General features: G+C 45.6%; 2 protein-coding genes across 2 annotated transcripts; both read right to left on the bottom strand.

The window, feature by feature from the left end:
- On the bottom strand, window positions 1,825-3,145 carry LOC8072430 (chaperone protein dnaJ 8, chloroplastic). The gene is made up of 3 exons (XM_002452368.2): window positions 2,723-3,145; window positions 2,441-2,515; window positions 1,825-2,333 (listed from the first exon to the last, which is right to left on the bottom strand). Exons 1-3 carry the CDS (start codon window positions 2,972-2,974, stop codon window positions 2,199-2,201), a joined length of 462 nt encoding a protein of 153 aa, XP_002452413.1. The 5' UTR covers window positions 2,975-3,145; the 3' UTR covers window positions 1,825-2,198.
- LOC8072429 (transcription factor bHLH80) lies at window positions 6,367-12,911 on the bottom strand. Its single transcript, XM_002452367.2, has 6 exons — window positions 12,365-12,911; window positions 7,964-8,355; window positions 7,640-7,777; window positions 7,465-7,530; window positions 7,075-7,143; window positions 6,367-6,851 (listed from the first exon to the last, which is right to left on the bottom strand). Exons 1-6 carry the CDS (start codon window positions 12,666-12,668, stop codon window positions 6,804-6,806), a joined length of 1,017 nt encoding a protein of 338 aa, XP_002452412.1. The 5' UTR covers window positions 12,669-12,911; the 3' UTR covers window positions 6,367-6,803.

Genomic DNA, 13,453 nt, shown 5'->3' with positions numbered 1-13,453 from the left:
GTGAAGACCTTCGTGTCGGCGGCGGCGGCGGTCTCGAAGTTGCAGGTCATCTTGCGCTTCTGGTTCTGGCTGGGCACGTACAACTCCTCGACCCCGGCGAGGCAAACTGACAGGTCTCGTGCGGGAGCGACGACGCGCCGCGGCTTCTTCCCGGACGCGCGCTCACTGGCGTCAGAAGGGGCAGGCGCGACGCCACGAGGGACGCCGCCGGCGAAGGGGCGAACGGCAGCGGCAAGGGCGGCCATGATCCGTCGCAATGCAAGCAAACAGTATCAAGAGAAGAAGGCATCGAAAGATGTCCGAGGAAGGGAAGAATCTGCACATAAAAGGCTGTTTTTTGGAAGCTAGCCAAATTATTTTTACAGGAAAAAAAACAGATGTCCGTGGAAGGGAAGAATCTGCACATAAAAAAGGCAGTTTTTGGAAGCTACCCAAATGGTTTTCAGAGGGAAAAAATGTCCTCGAACAGTTCACATGTTGGTTGCCAAAAACTTAAAAATTCTGCCTCTTCATTTTGTTGCATGCGTGATCCATCCATATATAAAACAGGCGCGGGACGTGGCAGGGAACACCTACGTATAGAATTGCATATGTAAATTTCACCATTGCCTTATTTTTTGTTGGATATGGATTCCAATATCCTCGGATACTTAACACAATGAAGAGTTCGGTCACGGATTCACATTTGGGTTACCTACTATAAATACCAATCCAATAATCTTTCAAAACAAATTATATGATAAGATATCGAAATATAACAATATACTAAGTTCTATACATCAATAATAAATTATACTCCCTCTATCCCAAATTATAAGAGAATCTTCGAGAGTCAAAACATCTCAAGAGAATTATAAAAATTTATAAGATCAACCGGATATACTATAAAAATACAGTTAATAAAAAAAATCTAATGATACTTAGTTAGTATCATAAATGTTATTATTTTATTATATAAATTTAGTCAAATTTAAGATGCTTTAACTCTCCAAAATTCTTAAAATAACTTATAATTTGGGATGAAGGAAATATCATACTAACTATCATATTAAGTATATATTAGTAATCATATTAATTATGTGCGTGTGCATTAATATTTAAAATAAAACATAGATTACTAATTACTCATTGAAATGACTTTTATAAATAGTTTTAAGCTTTGAAGTGAAACATTTAAGTGATTTATTAAATGAGACCATCACTTCATTTTTTGACCCATAGATTTAAATTAAGGAGCCCATATAAAATTCTCTCTTTCTTCCTCCGCCCGCATTAGCCCGAGACCATATGCCACTTGCCCAAGCCGCGTCTGCCTTTTCGCTCGGCTCCATCGACATCGTTGGTTTCGCCACCATCCACCATAGCTTGACTCTAACATTCATCAGATGTCCTTCCTCCCCATCTATAGCCTTGCTCCCCCGTTGCCACTGCCTTCCACCTAGCTCCCGTGGTATCTATCGCCTTCTATGCCACCTACGGCCACTGCCACATTAACATGGGAACGTCGTTGGGCCATCGTCGTTACACCACCATATTTGTCTTGCTCAATCACCTTCCCTCGTTGCTAGCTTAGCTAGCGCTACTACCAACCGCCCCCACACGCTGTCACCACCGTCGGGCTAGGTTTCTTCCTCGTAAATCCTTCATGCATGTTTCGACACGTTTCATAGAATTAGAAATCCACCACCGATGAAACCTATTTTCTTGTCATGTTACCATTTTTCCTTACGTGATATCTTATTTAATAAGTTTAAAACCTCGTGAAACATACATTAAGAATGACCTAATAAGACATTGGGAAGGAATAGCCCTGATTACTGAGCATCATTGGAAGTATATGTTATCGTACTGATTACTGAACATATACCAAACTAGAATTCCTCTTGTGCAACACAACTCTTGGCACAAATCTTCGTATATGATCAACAAGGGGCTTCACTCCATTCTGAAACATAAGTGTGACTACACTTTTAGTCTAGCTGTACGTATCCCTTCACCCACTATAAAAACAGGGGAGAAGTACACATCACAACGCTTCAATATATACATGCATACATACAATGCTGCTGCCTCTGCCATGGCAATGCAACAAGAATTAATCGAGGGCATGGTAAGCCACTAAGGTCGTCAATGTGGATAAGCACGCTTTGTATAAAACTCCGTGTCTATCGTCGGCAGTTTTTTTTCTTCTTCTTTTTTCACATGTCGAGCCAGTCGCCGTCGTCTTCGTTGAGGTAGTACCTGTACCTGTCGAGATCCTGGTCTGTGAGGCCGTACTTGAGCCGCCAGTACTCCAGCCGCTCCTCGGTCTCCCTCATGTTGTTCATCAGTATCTGCACCCAAATGACGGATTGCGTCAGCCGTCAGGTCAAGAAACAGAAACAAAAAAAAAATGTTTAGTAATTAAGGAGTACTCGTAGTAATTAGCTAGCTCACGTACGTGATACGCGATGTTGATCTTCTGGAATTCGACGCCGGTGTCGTGGTCGCTGTCCTTGCAAACGTCCGGATGGTACTGCACGACGAACGAACTCGTCAGACAGAGGAATCATCGACGCGCTAGGGCAGGTGAAAAGTAAACCTAATTAATTACTGGCTGCTGCTGCTGCTGCCGCGGTAAATATGAGCGCTGTTTACGTGGAGATGGCGGAATGGTAATCCATTGATTGATAGCTGGATCTATTGGAGAGTACAGAGGTTAATTATGGTCTTATGGACGCACCACGAGCGCGAGGCGGCGGAAGGCCTTCTTGACCTCGTTCCGGGTGGACCCCGGGCGCAGCCGCAGCGTCCGGTAGTGCTCCTCCGCCAGGCCCCCGCCGGCCGCGCCCACCCCCGCCTCGCTCACGAAGCTGCACCTGACGGCCACCGCTGCGCCGCGCCTCCCCGCCCCCGTACCCGTCCTCCTCCTCCTCCCCCACAACTCCATCGACGACGGCGACGGCGCCACGCGCACGCCTGCTCCAACGGCCATTTCAACACCGCCGGCGGCGGGCTTGACACGGGAGACGCAGAGAGCGAGGATCGAAGAGCGCCGCGAAGCGGCAGAAGCAGATGATGTGCTGGTGTGGAGCTGCGATGCGATGCGAGGGGGAGAAAGAAGTGCGTGCTGTGCCTGTGCTTTGGACCGTTCTGTGGGGGCCGCGCACGGGGCTGGGTTTTATGAGGAGACGCGGTTGGTTGGGAACTCGCGGCGACAGCGGCCGGCCGGCCGGCCCTCTCCACGTTTTGGATCACGGCGAATTGCCAGCGGGCTGGCTGGCATCGACAGCGCGGCGGCCGCACGCGTGTTTTTCCTATCCGATCTCAGAGGGCTGCGGCGGGGGAAACGAGAAGATTCTGGCGCTCGTGGTCGTGGCCGGGCCTCCGCGGGCGGCCACGCTGTGCAGGCAGCCAACGCGGCGGCTGCGTGCCAAATGTTTGCCGATAGCGGGGAAGAGCGAGGACAGGAAAGTCAGCAAGACAGCGACGGCTAGCTAGGCCTCGGCACATCCAGAGCCACTGCAAACATTTTGAAAAATGTCACGGACTCACGGACGGAAAACGGTGACAATGTTGCATTGCACGCACTGGACGACGTGAGCGATCGACGCACGCACGGTCGCACGCAACCCCGTATCCGTATTTCCCACTGGGGTTGCTGGTCTGTGTCTCGACAGGGAGACTTAATTAGACCTTGTTTAGTTTACAAAATTTTTTAGTTTTGGGTTACTATAATATTTTTATTTGTATTTAGTAATTATTGTTTAATTATAGACTAATTAGGTTTAAAAGATTCGTCTTGTAAATTATAGACAAGTTGTGCAATTAATTTTTATTTTTATTTATATTTAATATTTTATATATACATTTAAAGATTTGGTGTGATGGAAAATTTTGAAAGCTAAATTAACGAGGCCTTACAGTGGCAGGGGGACGACAGAGCTTCGCGGTGAAGGCTGCTGACGACATGTTGGACCAAAGGGACGGTGAATTTCGCAGTGTCGATCTTTCTTCGGATGTTCCGGCTATCTATGCCAAGACGACGTTGTGTTGCGCCGGTTAAACCAAGGCGCCAACGGGCCAAACCGCCCAAGTCCCAACCCTTCCATTTCCACGCGGCATCTAGATAGCCCATGCATTCCGTCGGGCCACACATGCGTTTCTGTCTTTTACGGAGTTCAGCAGCAGCTTGGAACGGTCACGCGTGAAGCGTGATCGAATGCTCCTAGTCAGCGTCGATGGGGACCCATATGGCCATATCCAATCCCTCTAGATGATGGTATTGTCGATGAAACCTACGTTATCCACACATATGATATGCATAGTACTCGACTCGATTCAGTTTTTTTTTTTCTCTTTGGAATAATCACGCTGCTAGTTTTGACACCACCACCGCAAAACTTTCACAATTAATCGAGCAGATAAGTTACCCTCTCAAAAAGTAGTGCATCGGGTAGATTTTGTAGCATGCATGGGATAGGGATAGGATTGACATTCTTATAAAGAATTACACGGTCATGTTTGGTTCTCCTTGCTAAATTTTAGCCAGCTAGACTTTAGTAGTTAAAGTTCTAAACACACTAACTAAAAAGAAGCTAAAATAGTTTAGGCCCACTAATCATCTAAAAGTAGCTAAAATAATTTTAGTTGGCTAAAATTTAGCAAAGAGAACTAAACGGAGCCACGTAATAATGGAGGAAAATGGAGCCACATAATAATGGAGGGACACTCCACACGAACGAGGCTTGGCGTTGCAGACGTAGAGCTTATTTGAATGTTTGGTTTCCGCTTCCTCCATTTCAAATTATAAGTCATTTTTAACTTTTTTTGTTATATTTATTTTGTTATGCATCCAGATATAACATATATTTAGATGCATATTAAATTCTACGTACCAACAAAAGTAAAAGTACAACTATAATTATGTGGCTAAAATAAGTTAAAATCAACAACCAAATGACACACTTTTTTATAGTTTTTTACCATGCTTATTCCTAGTACCCTCATTTATATAAAAACTAAAATCCAGCTTATTTTGATCATATTTTTTACTTTTGCTTTGTATGTAGAATTTGTTATCTAGAAAGAGTTTATCGGATGGACTGGACAAGGACGCACACGGAGACCAACCACCCATCTGGCTTCGGACCAGTCGACCTCACGGTGGATGCCGACCCTTTAATTCACCATTGGTGGATACCTACCAGACTGTGAACACCGACGACTCCGCCAAACACTGTCTCGATAGCTTCATCAGCAAAGTGACATGTAAGCAGGACTCTCCACTAATTTATGAGCCTCCCAAGCAGCCTCCTGCTAAGTTGGTGCTGCCGTGGCGGAGCAGGCGGTTGGCGGCTCAGAGAGACTCCTGAGTACAAGGTGAGATGTTGATCATGCAGCGTATAGACTACACCAAAGGTTCATTAGTGCCATACGTAGAGGCCTTTGACAAGCTATTCAATGACAACTTGATTGCGTCCAATGCTGAGACGCTGGACGCGCTCTTTCCGACTGTTGAAATGGACTATTCCAGGGCCGTGAAGAGGCAAAGCTGCGTCAGTATTGGTTGTTCTTCTCTATAATATCCAAACAAGAGGTCTTGTACTAAGATGCAAACGTGTTCTCGGCAGTATTAGATCGATCTTGAGAGAAATATGTTGTATGTTTGTTTAAACTCTTCTACTTAATACAATGATAGACAAATCTTTGCATATTTGAGAAGAAAAAAAAGTTTATCGGGTAAACTGCACCAAACACGGCCAAGAAAGAGAGCTTGTTCCAGACTTCCAGCTGGACACCGGCGACACAGAGTGCAGCCAACGTCTCTCCTTGGGGCGTGGGCGCGCGTGGCCGAGGCCCAAGTGACCGACGCCCGGGACAAGGCCGGAAGGCCCAAGTAGCCGAGTTCTATCCGGAAACTACAGCGCACAGGTGCAAAGCAGGCGCGCGCTCGGCGCTCCTGGTCAACTAGTCAACCGCGTTGGGTGCGACTGTGCGGTGATGACTAGTATGCTGCATTCGCCAAGTCGCCAGCGCAGGGGGCCAAAGAGCATGCAAACCATCAGCCACTGCACTGCACGTCTGACCCCGGTTCAAGCATAAAAGAATAGGACATTGCTTTTGTAATTAAATTTGTAAAATATACTTTTATAGATATAATGTTAAACACTTTTATAGATATAATGTTAAAGAATAGGACATTGCTTTTGTAATTAAATTTGTTGTAAGATATACTTTTATATTATATCTATTTTGCATCATAAATATTGATATTTTTTATATAGAATTGGTCAAACATTAGATAGTTTAACTATAGAGATCGATGGAACTAGAATTACATCATTTTCTGCATAAAAGCAATGTCCTATTCTTAAGAACATAAAGTAAAATCAGGCACTTGTATAAATAATAATAGAAAAAAAAAATGTTTCCAGATATATATCCTAAAAGGAAATCTAAAATTCAAGTTGAACATCAACAAACCGAAGAAACCAAAGTATCAGAACAGAAGGGTTGCCTATTTTGGCACTGCCTGCCTAGCTAGATGTCCATGCATGACTATATGTGGATCTCACTGCTTTGGAAATGGTAGCTATGCACGCAAAATTGCATATGCACGCTCCATCCATGGGCCGCGCCGAATGCACTCCCATTGTGTGCTAATAATCACTAAAATTAGGACTCTCAACAAGGACTCGACAATCAAGATATGTAGATGGCTTCATCCATGTACAATTCCTCACATCAAGGAAATTGAAGGTAGCAGTAACCGTTAAAGATGGACGCGTTTCTGTGTTCTATGCCCTCCCTGTTGTGAATCGCTATCGCTTTCGGCAGCAGGTGCACTTCTCCTGCTCGTGTTTCAGAGCCTGCGGCGGATAGGAGCTAAGTCAGTATGTAGTAATCCCTGAGGACGATCAAGAAAGATATCAAACTGAATGGCCTTTAATTTGTGTGCTGTCAATAATATAATACCCGCATGTGATCAGTCGAAACTGAAACGCATTCGTTTTCAGATCAGTGTATTCTCTCTAGAAAAAGCATACAGTAACATATATAATTGTATACATGCACAGGAATGTAGTACATTACCTGCAGTTCGCTCTGCAGGCCCTTGATGTGCTCAACTGCAAGGTCCAACATGTCCGCGGTGCTCGTTTGCTGTGGCATCAGTCAACACACACATATATAAGCAAGATTGCAAGATCACTGATCAGTTAAATCTTCTTTCGCCGTAGTGTTCAGTAATCTAGTTATATATACATATTGCTGCCTCATGCAGGTATACATACACAAACTGTACCTAAGGGAGAACTGATTTGCACAATCGTCATCATTCTTCTATATATCTATAACCGAGTGGTCTGACTCCTCTTGTATAAAGAGGTTGAAGCCAGAAGGAATAACTCATTCATTATCTAAGAAAATGTGTATGCATGTAAGGCGTCATATATAGTTCATAGATCAACAACTCGTAGTTACCTTGTCCATGTTGGGCACGAGGTCCTGGAGCTTCCTGAGCTTCTCGCTGATCCTCGTCCTCCTCTCCTGCACCATATATATATAAATCACGGGTGAATATAATCGCTCCTGCTACATGAGAAACCCTGATAGAGGAATTTTGGGATATATACGAGCTAGTACAAACGTCACGCACCCTCTCGGCGATGCTCCTGGGGTGCGTGGCGCACCCGCGCTTGGCGCGCACTTTGAACGGCACCTGGTCCTGCTGCAGCTGCATGTACCTGTCCATGCCCGCCATCTCCAGCGCCGTACCCGCCATGGCGCCGCTAAACTGGATGCATTATATATTCACACAGATCCATCAAACACAAAGAACGGGACGACGACGACGACACTCACTGGTGACTGGTGGCAAATGAAAGAAAATCAAAGCAGCTTACTAGCTAGAGCGTGCATTGCAACGTATATAGCTGTGGGTTTTGGTATGCGTAAATAATGTGTAGTCTTCCATGCATACCTGAGGGTCGTATGCGCCGAGGGTGGTAATGATGTCCCTGGACTCTTCCCACGGCCCAACAATGGAGAACCCGCCGGAGTACGAGCGCGCCGCCGCGGCAGCACCACCGCTGCTGCTCTCGCCAGAGCCGCGGCCACCTGCAGCGCGGTCGCCCACCAGGCCGCCGGCCGGGAAGCTGGCGCAGCCGTCCTCGGAGATCCGCGAGAGGTGGCCCCCGGCGGCGCCCTGCTGCTGGCCCTGCTGCTGCGTCCCGCCGGCGAAGTTGAACCCGGACGACGACGGCTTCATCTTCCGGCCGCTGCTGCTACTTCCACTATTGTTGTTGGCCGTTGAAGGATCACGCTGACCTTCGCCGCCACCACTGACTCCGGCTTTATTTGAGCGTGGGTACCCTTCGTAGTTTATATTCCAACCAAAACCAGCGGCGCATTGTTTAGAAAAACCACTGTCGACTTTTTCGAAAGATTAAAAAAACTGTCCAACTTGCCAAGATGGTTAATATAATATAATGCATGATCTGAACCAGTGGGGCAACTACTAGCTAATTTACAAACTTGTGGCCTTCTGGAAATAGTAATATGATGGATATTTTTATATTTGCAGCCATATATAAGATCAGGCGTGGACGTTAGGAGGAGCGCACAAAGCGCCAATCCACTTTGCAACTTGCAATATATAGGCCTTGTTCAGTTCGCAAAAAATGGTGAAAAACGGCACTGTAGCACTTTCGTTTTTATTTGACAAACATTGTCCAATTATAAAGTAACTAGACTCAAAAGATTCATCTCGCGGTTTACAGATGAACTGTGCAAATAGTTTTTGTTTTCATCTATATTTAATGCTCCATGCATGTGCCGTAAGATTTGATGTGACGGAGAATCTTGAAAAATTTTGCGAACTAAACAAGGCCATAGGCTACTATTTTGGGGGCAAAACGGCGCGCGGTGACGTCACGGTAGAGCCGTCAGCTGAACCTGGACTGCAGACAGCGCCGGGCCCACGGCCTCAGCCAAGTGGGCGTTGTCCCCTGTATTTGATTAAGACAAGTGGCCGCCTTGGTTAGGGCTTCATGATGAGCCACTAATTAAGACCCCCATTAATTAGTGTAAGAATCATATAATTCACAACTGCTGGCCAATCTAGCTAGACCAGAATCTAGACTGTTTGTTCAACTCGACCCGGCCGGGCCCTCGAGAGATACCTGAAGGCAACCCTGCCATGTGGGACGCATTCATTCGATCGGGTAGCATTGACCGGTTTGAAAGAAGTATTGGTCATCGGTAGGACATGTACCGTACGTACGTGATGCCATCCAAATCCGCCTCAATCTCAGGCCTTGTTTAGTTCGCAAAATTTTTCAAGATTCCCCGTCACATCGAATCTTACGGCACATGCATGGAGCATTAAATATACATAAAAACAAAAACTATTTGCACAGTTCATCTGTAAACCGCGAGATGAATCTTTTGAGCCTACTTACTCTATAATTGGACAATATTTGTCAAATAAAAACGAAAGTGCTACAGTGCCGTTTTTCACCCTTTTTTTCGAACTGAACAATGCCTCACTCTCGCACCAATAGCGTAGTCACGTAGTCATATATCCGCAAAAGCAAAATCTTACTGCTACAAAGAGAGAACACAAGTCGATTCTCTAGCTAGCATATAATTGTTTAATTTGCTAAGGAGTATCTCTTATTACATTAGACAACTATAATGTAGATTGTGTACATGGCCATAGGAAGTTAGGCACCTAAAATATACTATACAACAATCTATACTCTCAAAGGGTGTCCCCAATGGCTAACAGTCTGCTAACTAAGAGTTTCATCTGCCTAATTAATTAGAAAGAGAGAGGACCACAAAACTTACCAAGCTAGTGAGATGGCAAGCGCTCAACTCGCACACCTCTCAAAATTTTCCAGTCACTAACACACTTAGGGCACTCACAATGCAAGATTCTATCACAGAGTCCAAGACAATTAATTACATATTATTTATGATATTTTGCTAATGTGGCAGCATGTTTATTGAAGAAAGAGGTACGGTAGAAAAATAAGACTCCAAGTCTTATTTAGACTCTAAGTCCACATTGTTCGAGGTAATAAATAACTTTAGACTCTATGATAGAGTCTGTATTGTGAGTGCTCTTACTACTATCCTATTCCCTCCATCCTAAAATTGAAGTTGCATAAGCCAATCCAACTAATTAAGTACATCTGCAGTTGTTTGGCCGGCGTCAAATGAATCATGGATGGTTTCTAATCTGCCAAAAGGATGTCAACATCGATCAAAATCATGCTCCTCCACTATCACATATTCAATTTTCTTATTTCCACATATAGTACTCTAGTTAAGGATGATGTACAGTTTAGCGTTTCCATCACACTATATATGTATAGATAGCTCAGTAGCAAATAAGGTCATTCTCAATGGGAGCTTCATGACTCAGTTTCTAAAGCATCTATATTTTGAAAACTGTGCAGAAGAGTTTCATCCCCATGAAACTCTCCCTACTCCCGTGAAACTCTTATCATCTCTCTCTTTATTAATACGGTGTCACATCAGCATATTTAATACCTATGAAACTCTGTTGAAACCTTCATTGAGACTGGCCTAAGGTGAAATAAATATTAGCATATAGACTTTAATATAAGGACAATAGTACGTGTTAGGTTGGAAGAACCTACAAGGTATTTATATGTTTAACTCTAAAAAAACTCAGCAAATGGATGGTTTTCTTATCCTCCAGTGGAGAAACAAGCCAATGGACAAAAGAAAGAGTAAACCTCTTGATCAATCTCACGCTCCTCTCAATTAGCTGGCCAGTATGTATTCAAGATTATATATGTATAGTATTCTCTACCAAAGGACATATTATACATGCAAATGACTTTGCAACAACTGATCCAAATTAATGAATGGATAAATGGAAGACAACCACGCAAAACACATCAGCATAGTGTGCAAGTGGCGAACAGAACTTTAATTAAAATGAGCTACTAGGATTAGAAAATGAGACAAACTCTAGACATGTGAATACAAAAGTACATGTAAAAAGAATAAAAAGCGTGTCTTTCAAAAACTCAGACCCCACGTTTCACTGTCGAAGGGACGACAATAGAGAAAACCACCGCTACAATATATTTAACCCTTTAGTTCTCCATACCCTTGTAATTTGTAAGTAGGGTGTCTATATATACCGAAAGGCCACATGCATAAGGTAACATACGAGGGGGAAAAACCTGTTGCTTTCATGTTATATGCATACTGTGATTTGAGATTTGATGCAAACTTTCTTCTACTGTTCAATAGCTAAGGGTCTGTAATTTCATGCTGAATAGAATTAAGTTAATTAACCCATACAATCACCATATGAGTACATGTGACAGAAAATGTAAGGCATCTTAAGGGCACTCCCAATGCAGAAACCATCGTGGTTTCTATAGACATTAATTATAGTGCCACTTAAGTATTTTGCTGATGTGGCAAAAGAGTTATTGAAAAGAGAGAGCAAAAATCATAGAAACTGGGTCTAAGTTAGAAACCATGTCTACACAGGAAGTGATATGATTGGTTAAGAATGGAGAGAGAATGAATGTGATTGGGTAAAAAAACATTCTATAGAAACTATCCATTGGAACCATAGTTTCTATATATAGTGTCTATAAAAATTAATGCATATAGAAACTATATGTAGTTTCTAGCATTGGGAGTGCCCTAAATGCATAGAAGACAGACTAAAGTAACTATACTATGGCAAGTTGATGAAACTGTAAAAGATGCCGCCACTGCCCTCTCCTCCATGGGCCATGGCAAGGGGCAGCAGCAGCCAGAACAAAAAGCCGCCCGCGCATCTGTTTTTGCAAAAACTGGCTTGGCCTCATCTAGCAAAATTTCGGTACCTGCTCCCTGCTTTAATCAACCAAAACCGGCAGCTAAAGTTGCTGGGCAGTGCACGACACGGAACAAGTTGCAGAAACTGGTTAGCCAGTGGCCGGTGCACTAACTAGCTATAGTAGATTTCCTTTGCGGCGGCCGGCACCTATCACGAATGCAACAAAAACGACCACGCTGCCTTCGCCGGTTCGGCCTGCTTCTTCATTATTATCCTCCACACAGGAGGGGAATTGGCCATTTCTCGATCGAAAGAGTTGGGGGTGTGGATGAATGTCGCCATTATTAATTATTAGGCATTGCTAGCCAATAATGCAAATTGTTTGGTTCCAAATTAAACTAAAATCATGTATGATGAAGGACTAATTCGTGGCCGAAAAACATGCCCCCAATTCAATTGCTATATAGATATGGTGAAAATGAAAGAAAAGCACATGGAAATGGAAATTGATTAAGAGGCGATTGGACGCGCAGGCGTAAAACTGTGGTTGGCTCGATCGCTCACCGTTGTCCATGACGAGGTTGGAGAAGAAGCCGACCGGCGAGCTGCTGTGCCGCGCCAGCATGTCCATGGACCCGTCGTTCTGCCTATCCGCCGCGTCGCCGGCGCCGAGGTGGTACTGATGACGACGATGTCCGTCGTCGTGCCCGTGCCCCAGCGAGATGTCGCCTCCTCGGTACCGCAGGCCCGCCGCCGCCCTCTCGCCCGCGAGCCCGCCGCCGTGCTGGTGTTGCCCGCCCGAGGAGGAGGAAGACGACGGCTCCCCGCCGCCGCCGCCGCCGCCTCCGGCCGGCAGGAAGCGCCTCATAAGGATGCCTGCCGACAACCCCTAGCTGCTACTACTACCCAGTCCACGAACTTGGGCGGCTGGGAGTAGATCGATTGCACGCGCCGGCGTGCCGACGACGAGGCACGCGCGCGGTGGCCGGGAGGGACGTGGGTTTTGGCAGATGCGCGCGTGCGTTCACGCGTAAAACTACGGCAACTGGGTGGCTAGGCTAGCTAGTGGTGGACTGGTGGTGCCGCGCGCGGCTGCAAGTGGGCGTGGTGGGCTTAAAAGAGCGGCCGGGCGAGGAGGGGTGAGGAGCCAGGCAGCCGTGATTGGTTCTCGGGGCGTGTGGCGGGGTGCCGCGCGGGGACCGCGCGCGCCCGCCCTGGACTAGGGTACCTAGGGTAGGTGCTGCCGCTGCCGCTGCCAACTGCAAGTGGAAAGACCGGGACCGGAACCGGGGCACGGGCATCTCTTCGGCCGGGGCCGGCCGACCTGATCCGCTAGTCAGCTCTCGCTGGAATGGCTGCCCCGGCCGGCTGCCCCCGCCGACGCCGCCGATCGAGTGGATCAAAAGGTTGCCTCTCGCCGGCTGATGATAAGATTGCAATCACGTACCGTAGGCACACATGGTCTTCTGCGCTGCGCAGCCCATGTTTTGCAACAGTGGTCAGTGGATTACCCTGGGCCGACAGTGCGCTATTGTATTTTAGTCCCTCTATTTCAAATTATTATAGTCCACTTAAAATTTATCCTAATTTAAACTTCTCTAGTTACGACCAAACTTTTGGAAAAAAATAAATATACATTACTAAAAGAACAAA

This window comes from Sorghum bicolor, chromosome 4, assembly GCF_000003195.3.
Source record: "Sorghum bicolor cultivar BTx623 chromosome 4, Sorghum_bicolor_NCBIv3, whole genome shotgun sequence".
Lineage (NCBI taxonomy): Eukaryota > Viridiplantae > Streptophyta > Magnoliopsida > Poales > Poaceae > Sorghum > Sorghum bicolor.
The sequence above is the reverse complement of the archived record's forward strand: the minus strand, read 5'-3'. Positions and strand labels throughout refer to the sequence as shown.

Bases quoted from the DNA above. Each gene is read 5' to 3' on its own strand.
- LOC8072430 (XM_002452368.2), bottom strand. From the start codon at position 2,974: ATGGCCGTTGGAGCAGGCGTGCGCGTGGCGCCGTCGCCGTCGTCGATG. The intron at 2,516-2,722 runs GTGCGTCCATAA...TTCGTCGTGCAG, and splicing joins TCCGCCGCCTCGCGCTCGTG to TACCATCCGGACGTTTGCAA. The intron at 2,334-2,440 runs GTACGTGAGCTA...ATTTGGGTGCAG, and splicing joins AGATCAACATCGCGTATCAC to ATACTGATGAACAACATGAG.
- LOC8072429 (XM_002452367.2), bottom strand. From the start codon at position 12,668: ATGAGGCGCTTCCTGCCGGCCGGAGGCGGCGGCGGCGGCGGCGGGGAG. The intron at 8,356-12,364 runs GTGAGCGATCGA...TAAACTACGAAG, and splicing joins CAACCTCGTCATGGACAACG to GGTACCCACGCTCAAATAAA. The intron at 7,144-7,464 runs GTAACTACGAGT...CTGATGCCACAG, and splicing joins TCGTGCCCAACATGGACAAG to CAAACGAGCACCGCGGACAT.